The sequence below is a fragment of the Palaemon carinicauda genome, chromosome 27, assembly GCF_036898095.1.
Source record: "Palaemon carinicauda isolate YSFRI2023 chromosome 27, ASM3689809v2, whole genome shotgun sequence".
In the NCBI taxonomy this organism is placed as follows: Eukaryota; Metazoa; Arthropoda; class Malacostraca; order Decapoda; family Palaemonidae; genus Palaemon; species Palaemon carinicauda.
Genome location: NC_090751.1, coordinates 85910637 through 85921962, shown reverse-complemented (window position 1 = coordinate 85921962; position 11326 = coordinate 85910637). Strand labels below are relative to the sequence as shown.

The window sequence follows — 11326 nt, the reverse complement described above, 5'->3', positions numbered from 1 at the left end:
CCAGGACCGAAGTCCTTCGTTGCAACACAAGGTTGCGCTGGTAGATCGGTAGGTCAGCTGGCAGGACGATCAGGAACTGGGATGTGTCCTTAAAAAAAGGGAGGGCATCCCCCGATGAGGACCGTAAGCAGGTCTGCTTTAGAGTCCAGGACCGAAGTCCTTCGTTGCAGCACAAGGTTGCGCTGGTAGATCGGTAGGTCAGCTGGTAGGACGATCAGGAACTGGGATGTGCCCTTTGGAAGGGCCAGTATCCACCGATGGGACGGTAAAGGTCCGTGCTAGAGTCCAGGACCGAAGTCCAAAGGACCACGTTGCAGCACAAGGTAGAGGTCACTGGAAGTTCTGCTTGATCCTCCGAGGCGGAGTCTCTATGAGGGACCTCTCCCGCGAACGAGAGAGGTGCCCTTTGAAGAAGAGACTTGAAGACACGTGGTGAATCCCCTTGGGGCCGTTGGATCAGCAAGCTGATTTTATCAGGAATGATCCTCCGAAGAGGAGTCTATATGAGTGGCCTCTCTCGCAAACAAGAGTGGTGACACTTCATAGAAGAGACCTGAAGACATTTGTGGTGATGCCCCGTAGGACCGTTGGATCAGCAAGCTGACCTATCATGAACGATCCTCCGCAGAGGAGTCTCTATGAGTGGCCTCTCTCGCGAACGAAAGAGGTGACACTTCGTAGAAGAGACCTGAAGACACTCATGGTGACGCCCCTTAGGGCCGTTGGATCAGCAAGCTGACTTTATCAGGAACGATCCTCCGAAGAGGAGTCTCTATAAGTGGCCTCTCTCGCGAACGAAAGAGGTGACACTTCGTAGAAGAGACCTGAAGACACTTATGGTGACGCCCCTTAGGGCCGTTGGATCAGCAAGCTGACTTTATCAGGAACGATCCTCCGAAGAGGAGTCTCTATGAGTGGCCTCTCTTGCGAACGAGAGGTGAACACTTCGTAGGAGAGACTTGCCAAGACTGTGCTCCACCCCTGAAGGAAGAAAAACTCAGCAAGGGGGGAGAAAAGTCTGGCCAAGGGGCAGCAACACTAGTCGAAGGCGATGAATTTATTAAAGTATGTTGCCATATTACAGAAACGAACTAGATCGGTAACTGTAAAAAGATAAAACAAAAATCATTAGTACACATTCATTCCCCTGGGAAGGCTCCGAAGAGGAATCCCGAGGGAAAGGAACAAGAATTACACAACAGGCACGTGCCCTCACAACCACTTACACTCACGGAAGGAGAGCTGTAACCAAAACAGAATTATAACAATTATAATTATGAAACTATGTAATTATGTAATTTAAAAATGAATGAACACTAAAGAAAGAACGAAAACCCTGAGAGGAATCGTTCTACAAGCTGAAAAAAACAACTACAATTAGATTCATAAACTAATTGAGACAAACGTTCGGCGTAGCAAACCCCCCCCCCCCCCCACACACACGGAAAGGAAGCTACAAGGGAGTAGTAACACGTAGTAAAAGGGTGAACGACCTCAAGAGAGAGAGAGAGAGAAAGACCGAAGTCAAACTCGATCGCCACCCATAAAATTACGCCGTGGAGGCCTAACTGCCGAGGGCACCACGTAGAAATCGTACACTACACACACAAATCTGAAAAGGAAACTTACTGATTTCTATACTCAAATATATATACAAACATGTTTACATATATATTGAGTAAAAGAAAAGTAAGTGATTAAGTAAAGACAAAACAAACAATGGCTGCCAAGAGAGGACCAAGACAGACACGTCTGTCACAGTCCGAGCCAAAAGTGAAAGTGGGCATTCATCTGTGTGTGAGGGGGGGAGGGGTAGCTAGCTACCACTCCCCTACCCCCCCCCCCGCTAACTAGCGCGGGGGTAATACACCCTCGTTAAATTCTAATGGCTCGCCATTTCAGCTGCGCTAAAAGGTAAACCCAATGTAAATAGCGTGGTTTGTATTTCGGTTAGGGAACAATTTTGTCTTTAAAAGTGTTTAAAATTGTCAAAGTGCATATTTAATTCAGTCTTTACGAATTAAGTTATTAATCATAAGTGTAGTTAAATTTCACAAGGTATGTTTCTTTCCTTTTTGTTTTCAGCTAGGGTAATCCTCGACCCTTGGGGAAACAGTGCATGACCTTAAACAATCCCGGACCAATAGATGCACTTTTTGGAAATACTCGAACTATAATCACAGGTTCCCGCTATTACATCGAAGCATACGTTATATAAGTGACTCTGAATCCGAAATCCAAATTGGTGTGTTATTTAGCGTATGATAAATATCATAGAGACCCATGAACAGTGACTTGTGTTATGTTCTGTGTTGTAAGGTTTATTTTTCTAGATCAATTGTTGAGGTATTTATTCGTAACAAGACCTTTGGTGATTTATTATTTTTGTAATTGATATTAAAAGGGTGTCAGTCAGATAAGTTAATTAATATTTTTGTTGTTCGTAATTTATTTCCTTATTTCAATACTATATCTTTAATTTCATAATCCATAGTGGTGTTAATATATCATAAATTGTAATTAAACTTTATTTCTAAATTTCTGAATTTGTTTTACCATACCTAATCACAAATAAGCTGTGCTATCTTTACCAATGAAAAATGTCAAAGGAATTCCCTGACACCGTAGTCAATCTAAAAAAAAAGGCCACATTCCCTTCGCTGAGAATCCAAGTTTCCCGTAGGCAAAGAGGCGAAGCGAAGATAATAGATAAATGAAGAGAGTCCATCCGATGACGGTTCCCCTGCGGCGGCCGAGTTAACGGAAATAAACCGAAGGGAAGACCGATGGACAAGAGGGAGAGGTCGTTCCCCACGAAACGGAACTGTGGTGGCCTTGCACTACGCAAGTGTCATTGTCGTACATCACACACACAGCACAAACACTGAAAAGAAAACTTACTACATTTCTATACACAAACATAAAGAATGTTTATATGTAAATTACAAGTATAAGAAAAAGTAAGTAAAAAAGACAAAAGCATTAATATGGCTGTCAAAGAGGCGAGGGTGAGAGCGGACACGTCCGACTACCACCCAAGCCGAGAGCAAAATGAACTCAGCACAGGTGTGTGTGAGGAGGGGGGGGTAACAGGCTACCCTCCCGTGGGGTAGTAAACCCTCGTTAAAATTCTCATGGCTCGTCATTTCAGCTACGTTGAAAGTAATAACCCATATTAGATAGCGTGGTTTGTATTTCAGTTACGGAACAATTACTTCTTAGTACTGTAGTTAGATTCCTTGGTCTTATAATTTCCTGCACATTTCTCACACACTTTATAATCAGTTTTGATCTTACAGTAGTCCTCTTCAAAATATCCACATCTTTAACAGTGGAATCAGGTGACTGCATTGTGCCTATCTCGTATGCTATACATCCCCAAGGCAATATAACTTGAAATCTATTATAAAGAACAGCCTTTCGAATTTCAAGTTCACATTTCTCCCACAATCCATGCTTTTCGTGAATAACGGACTTACATTCTACTGAATTAGATCCGAACAATGATTCTTAAGGATCAAAACACTAACTGCATCACTTTCATAAATGGATACACTACATTTCATTATGTTTGGTTTCAATTTTCCAATTTTTCTTGTTTCGATATCAGCAACCATGATTTGTATATTATTTACTGCTTTGTCTCTAATCCTGTCATTATCAAAATATACAATAATATTTCAATTTGAAGTAGATTTCGTATTAAGAATCGGTATATCTTTGAGTGCTTTTTCAACATCATTTTTCCTGTCAGTGATTCTTGTTGAGACTTGTGTAAATTTTATCACTAATAGATTTTTTCCCTTAGCTATCAGTATATGTTAATTTCTTATTTTTTGGGGCTGCCAATATTTAAAGCTCATCTTAAATTCATTCAATATTCATCACTCGCTAGATTATCAACTTTCTCCATAAGATTATCTGCTTTTAGATCGGGAACCTGGGTAGAATCTGCTGAATCAACAGCAACACTCCCAATTGTTTTACTGTACTACAGGTATTAATTGTAAAATCTTCAATACTATGGTTGGACAGCATTATAATTTCCAGAGCCTGCAACACAGACCCGGAATTACCTAAACAAGGAAGAGACTTGAAATAATCCCACTGAATTTTGTATAACACCTTACTCTAAAGTACTGTAATGTTTTTAGGTACATGCATTTAGACTACCAGTACTTCCAATGATTCAATGCATTGGTTCACTTAATGTACGCATATGCTACACTGTAAGCAGCTATGACTCCAGTTAACTACGAAATTAGCTTTATACTCAAATAACTTACAGTACAGTATTACTATTGATAAACCACGTATTTTATTCAAATGGCACGTGTTCGTACTACATTGAAAATTGACTTCAATTTAGTGCACCATTTAATTCCACCTTCACTCTAAATAATATTAGTCACATTTAGTATACCTAGAGTTTTCATTTACATATGAACATAGAAAATGTTTTTTATCTGGCTAGAAATGAAAGTAAGGTCCCCATTACTAATAACAGCCTCCTTGACATGTCATTTAGTCATTAATTTATAGGCATTTTAGCAAAAATCTAAATCCTGTACCCCCAAAACATTCCACCAGAAAACATGTCCAAAATCATTGGAAACTGGAAGATATTTCTAGGGGTATTATCCCCGAAAAAATATGGTAAATGAAATCTTACCTAAACGGAAAAGAATCTCCTAGAATGGCAACAACCTCTTCTAATTTCTTGGCATTACCAGTGACAAAAACCAGTGGTCGAGTTGCAGCCATGTTTAAAATCTGTTTCTGCAATTCAAGAAAATGTTGTTACTACTACAGGTACCTGAAATGTCTTATATTTTACAATTTTGTGTTCACTAATTATAATAAACTAGATTAAGATCTACAGTACTGTACATACAAAAATCTAAATAAGGACTTACAAAAACTAAGGGTAATTCTAATAATCAATAGCCAAAATCATTGCTATGTAAAAATTACATTTCTGAAAGTAATTTGTATTTTTCCTAACTATAAAAACCTGAGTTCTTTACGTAGGAGAGATGATTCAGCACAAGCTTTTTTAGCCATAAAATCTTTAATGCAAGGTATCAATGACCCTCTGCGAGTGGGGGGGGGGGGTAACCCAGCAGACCCGCTCACGCACTCGCCCAACAACTGAGCTCACTTTTGGTTGCAGGCAGGACTTTAGGGTGGAGGTGATGGCGAGACAAGTACCAGTAAGGAACTTGGGTTTGTATAGTTAAGAAATATACATATTACTTCCAAATTTGTAATTTGTTCTTTCAGCAATACAAGGTGGGAGAAAGTCTTTTTCAACTGGCTGAAGAACTTTAGCTTGGGATACAAATCCAAGCTCAATAGTGTGTGAGAAGAGCATCCTGACACTTCATTAACCATTGGACCGTCAATGCCAAAGGGTTGACAGCCTGTGTAACCAGGGTGAGTGGAAACTCAGACTCTGACTTTAGAATGAGTTGACACTCGTGTACACTGTGATCCAGACAAGACCCAACTACCCCTTGCAAGGAGCTTAGGAATGTAACAAAATACAGTGCACAAATATTATGTTCAGACCACTAAATGAAAAACGGGGCTTACCTGCAGTCAAATGGAGACCAGCTTACAGAGCCTTTGGATGCTGTGTTCCAAGAGAAGGAAAGATGAAGAAAGAGAAGGACAGTCATTCCTGTACATTCATCCCACACTAACACCGCTGTAACCTCTGCCCTTGACAGACTGCTAATATTCCTACAAGAGAGATAAGGTAGCTGCACCACTTGTTGGGCAGTCACCACAGGGCCTACAGTAAACATATCTAGGGTCCTGTGCATTATTTCTTACAAGTAATGGGCGGTGCAGGTGGTTCTTTTGCCTCTCCCACACAACTGCTTGAAGCGCCTGCACCACAGAGAAGTTTCTATTGAACGCCAGGGACATACCTATGCTTGATGTCATGAGTTCTAGGTTGTCTGCCCTGCTGAGCAGGGGAAGGATTAAGTGCACGGTCAATTACCTGTCGAATCTAAGAAGAGACTGTGTATTTTGTAATTCTCCTCTTGACCCTGCTTGTACTGATAAGCAGTTGTTTCATTTGAGGGTGAACTCCTATCATGCACTTGAGATAACACCTCAGCGCTCTTAAAGGACATATTAACAGCTGATCAGGATCATCAATTACTCTTCCAATCTGGAAGGGCATGAACCTAATGTCGGTAACAGCCGGATTCTAATTCTAACCAATAAAGCTCTAAGATGAAGTGAAGTGTAACCTGGCCCCCATCCTCTTGATCAGGAAATGTCATAGGAGAGACCATAAAACTTGATGACCCTCTTTGCAAAGACCAGAGCAAGAAGGAAAACCGTCTTAAGAGGAACACAGCACTTTAACTACCTTCCATGGGGGTGTTCTCGCTTCCGTCTGAGGGTAACAGCACGAAATTCCATTTGAGCATGGACAATTCAACCAATGAGGAAATATCAACCCCTTTCAGTCTGAAGACAAAGTCTAAAGAACAAAACTGAGAGACAGCCTTTCACCACTGAGACTGAGCAGAGTTTTTCCTCCTGGAGATATGACAAAATCTCTGCAATCAGATACAGTAGTGGCTCCGAGTGGAGAGAGACTCCTTCCACAACACCAACCACAAAAGATTACCCACTCCACCTGGCCTGATAGACAGTGTCAGAAAACCTCCTTGGCTACCCAGACATGAGTTTTGCCACTGGGTGCAAAAATCCTCTCTAAGTGAGGACATGCTTGGTAACCCCCAGGCATGAAGTCATAGGGATGTAACACCTGTGAAAGGTCTCGGAACATGGTTGACGAAGAAGGTCTGGTTAGGAAGGAAGCCCTTGGAACCTCTGTCAGCAAAAGAAAAAGGTCTGGGTGTCATTCTGCTTGCTGCCACAGTGGGGCTAGAGTTAAAGACAGATTGTGTGACGATCTCAAATTGTTGACGTGTCTCCTCATGAGGCAGAAGGGGGGGAAATGCATACACAGCAATATTTCCCACTGGTGTTGAAAGACATCCTGGAAGGCTGCCTGTGGGTCTGGTACTGGCGAGCAGTACACCGGAAACTTCTGGTTGAGATGTCGAAAACAGGTCTATTAGAGGCAAACACCACAAAGTCAGGAATTTGTTGGCTATCAGGGAATGTAAAGACCATTCAGAATCCACCATCTGAGTCTTCCTGCTCAGATTGTCTGTCAGAATGTTCTTGTCTGGAATGAACCAAGTTGACAGGGAGTTGTTCCGTAACTGAAATACAAACCACGCTATTTACATGGGGTAATTACTTCAGCGTAGCTGAATGACGAGCCATAAGAATTTTAACGAGGGTTTACTACCCCGACGCTAGTTAGCGGGGGGGGGGGGGTTAGCTAGTTACCCCCCCCCCCCCCCCCCCCCCCCACACACACACACACCGGTGAATGCTTCACTTTACTTTTGGCTCGGATGGCGAGCGGACGTGTCTGCTCCCATCCTCGCTTGACAGCCATTAATGCTTTTCTCTTTTATTTACTTGTTCTTATACTTAATATATAAACATTCTTGGTGTTTATATATATTTTTGTGCATAGAATACAGTATAGTAAGTTTTCTTTTCAGTGTTTGTGCGGTGTGTGTAGTGTACGTCAACGAAGAGTGAAATCCCGGCATAGCGCTAGGCCACCGCGGTTTCACTTATTGGTACGTGGCCCCTCTACTTCTAGGCCACCACGGTTGCACTTCATGGAGGAAGGTCTCTCTTCTCGCTGTCGTTCACCTCTTATTACCACTACGTACTACTACTCGGAAGCTTCTTCCCCGTTGCGGGCTGAGTTGCTATTCCGTTTTATTTATCTCAATTATTTTTATGAAATCTAATTGTATTTGTTACTTTTCAGCTTCTGGGAACACTCCCCTTCGGGGGTCTGTATTCTTACTTTGGGAACATTCAAAATCAGTTACATAATTATAGTTGTTATAATTCTGTTTTTATTAGAGTTCTCCACCCTCCCCCTTCTCCTGTGAATGTCAGTGGGGGAGGAGGGCGCATACCTAACTTTTGTTCTAATGTTTTTCTTTCCCTCGGGGTTACTCTTCGGAGTTCCACCCGGAGGAATTTCTGTTAAATAATTATTTAACTTTATTTTCCCAGTTAACTATACAGTTTCTTCGTTTGACTGCAGTGTGCCAACGAAGCAGAGGTGTCCTGTTTATGCCTGGGGAGTCTGCTGTCGCTGCCGTCTCTCTAGGACATCGTCATGGGCGTTATCCCTTCTCTTAGAAGTTCTCCCGTGACAACTGTCAGCTCCTCAGTTCATCCTAGAATGAAAAGGAGGTTTGCCTCCAAAGGTAGTTAGTTAACTTCCCTTCTTACCTTCTCCTGGTCCTGGGGTGGTTATGCTCAAGGGGCTGAGCGGTTGCAAGGCCGGACCATGGAACGCCAAGCAACTATGCTCTTGGGGCTGAGCGGTCGCTTCTGTAGCTATGCTCAAGGGGCTGAGCAGCTGCAGGATCAGTCTTGTGACCTCTCTCGTTTGCGAGGGAGGCCACTCATAAGGGCTCCTCTTCAGAGGATTTCTCCTTACAGGTCAGCTTGCTGACCCCATGGCCCTTAGGGGCGCCATCACCAGTGTCTGGGCTTTCCTGGTCCTTAGGCAGTTGCTCTTAGTGCTGAGCGACATCTCTCTTGTAACCATGCTCAAGGGGCTGCGTGGTTGCAAGGCCAGACCATGGAACTTGATGTGACTATGCTCTTGGGGCTGAGCAGTCGCTTCTGTAGCTATGCTCAAGGGGCTGAGCAGCTACAAGTCAGTCTTGTGACCTGTCTCGTTCACAAGGGAGGCCACTCATAAGGGCTTCTCTTCGGAGGATTGCTCCTTATAGGTCTCTTCTACGAAGTGTCACCTCTCGCATTCGCAAAAGAGGACACTAATAGAGACTCCTCTCAGGAGGATTGTTCCTGATATGTCAGCTTGCTGATCCAACAGCCCTTAGGGACACCATCACCAGTCTCTTCTATGAAGTGTTCACCTCTCTCGTTCGCGAGAGAGGCCACTCATAGAGACGTCTCTTCGGAGGATTGTTCCTGATTAGAACAACTTGCTGTTCAATCACTGACACTTCGGTGTTTGGTGACAGGGAAACTTAGGTTTCTCGTTATGCTGACCCTTCGGGGTCTCGTAACATCAGTTACACAGAACCCTTGGGCTCTCATAACTTTAGTCACTCCTACATTCGGTGTTTAGTGACAGGAAACTTCGGTTTCTCGTTGCGCTGACCCTTCGGGGTCTCGCAACTCAGGCTACATTAGGCCTTTGGTCTCTCGTTCCCTTAGTCAAGCCCTGCTGACCTGCCGTCTCCATTCCTGGCTGCTGACGCGCCGTGGGCGCCCACGACTAAACCTGTCATTGCGCATAAGGGACTTGAGCGCAAACTGCGCCTCTAATCCTTCAGCTCCAGGTTTAACCTGCGCCACCTCATGCTGCTGCTGTTCCAGACTTACCGCCTCTGCGCTCACCTGCGCGCGTGCCTGTTACGCGCCAGGGTCTCCCCTTCGTCCCCACACTGCGCGCCAGCGCCCACCAGCCGTTCCTGATTTAGCGCGCTAGCGCTCACCTGCGCAGTACTTCCAGTGTGCATCGTCGGCTCTGTGCTGAAGCAATCCTGCCTTGGTCCTCTTCAGGAACTCATCCCAGTTCCTGATCGACCTGTCAGCTGATCCTTCAACCTAGCGCACAAGAGCACGCGTGCATTTACAGACGCGCACACGCGCTAGTGCCGACGATCTTCTTATGCGCACAAACGCCGACGATCTTCTTAACCGACTATCTTCTTCGCGCGCATGCGCTGACGATCTTCATACGTGATTTCCCGCTCACGCGCGCGAGCATTTCTTTAATATGCGTGCCCACCGCAGCATCGCCCACCTGTGCTCCCGCACCCTGATGCACGCCCTGTGCACTAGCGTGTGCGCCCATCGCGCGCCATTCCTGATACAGCGTTCACCAATGCCCCAGCGCGCTTCTACAATTCAGCGCACAGTCCAGGAGGTGCCTAAGTTAGCGCACGGGCTCTCTCAGGTACCTCTAGACTCTCCATCCAAATTGTGAAATCCTGTACGCACGCTTTCAGTTGCGTGCAATTTGCCAGTTGCGAGCGATGTCCCAGTTGTGCGCGATATTCCAGTTGCACGCACATCGCAACAGTGCACACCTGTGTTCCCGAATCCGATTGCGGCGCACATCGTTGGAGTTCTTCCTGAGAGATCGCAGGCGCTCACCAGTGGTTCAGCCTGTGGGGTCTCCAAGTCTCTTCTACGAAAGGCACCTCCCCCATTCGCGGGAGAGGTCTCTCATAGTGACCACTCCTCGGAGTATCAAGTCTCCTGCGCGCCCAGCGCACCCATGAGCTCCTCAGGCTGAGATGCCTGTGCAGACTGCACAGCGCGCACCGGCGTGCCAACGCGCTAACTTACCCTCGCTCTAGCACGAGGCTGCGCAATCGAGCCCTCGCCCAGTCTTTCCAGACACGCGCCCAAGCGCTACTGCACACCCGCGCCCAACAGTCTTCCATCAGGTTGCTGCGTGCCCACGCACATGCAATCAATTGATTGCACCCATCTAACCTACAACCATTTCTTACGTGCACCCGCGGTCACGCGCCCGCGACATCTCCTACGCGCACTCACGCCATCAATCTCGCACGCCCGCGCGCTCATGAGCACAAAATTCCTGCTGCGCACGATCCTTTCCAGGAATCATCGCGCTACCACCTGCTCGATCTGCGCCCCGATCGCAAGCGCGATCACGCACAAAATTTTACGGGGCTTCAAGCAGACAGGTCATCGTCCCGTTCCCCTCCCCGCAAGCGCAGAACAGCGCGCTCGCCGGAGGAGGGGAGGTTTTCGGACAGGTCTAAGGACCCTTTTGTTTCAGCTTCGTTTCAGGCGAACCCTCATTTGTCAACTCCTCCAAGGGATTGAACGATCCCCTTCCCTCCAGAGGGAGTGTCTGACAGCTCGACTGTCAGCCAGCAACCCTGGTTTGGAACCACAGTCAGAGCTCTTATGCAGGCTATGAAGCCTGTGCTTGCTGACCTCTGTCACATATCAGGGGCAGCTCCCTCCCCTCCAGAAGAGGAAGAGGGGAGTCCCCTCCAGGGTGACTTCTCCAAGGGCTAAACTGTCTCTTCGCAAATCCTTCCGCAAGGCTCTTTCTTTACCCCAGACTTTCTCCCCCTCCACTGCGGATGGGGATTACCTATCGTCAGGGGAGCCGGACGAGCTGGTCCATTCCCCCATCGCACCATTGAGGGAAACTCCGCCTCTTCCTGAGAGGTCT

At 45.8% G+C, this 11326-nt stretch overlaps 1 protein-coding gene across 1 annotated transcript in view; it reads right to left on the bottom strand.

The window, feature by feature from the left end:
- LOC137620782 (uncharacterized) overlaps positions 1 to 11326 on the bottom strand; it is a 123357-nt gene that overhangs the window by 69688 nt on the left and 42343 nt on the right. The window contains exon 2 of the mRNA XM_068351211.1: positions 4673 to 4779. Within this exon, the coding sequence (XP_068207312.1) occupies positions 4673 to 4779 (107 nt within the window). The remainder of the gene's footprint in view (positions 1 to 4672; positions 4780 to 11326) is intronic.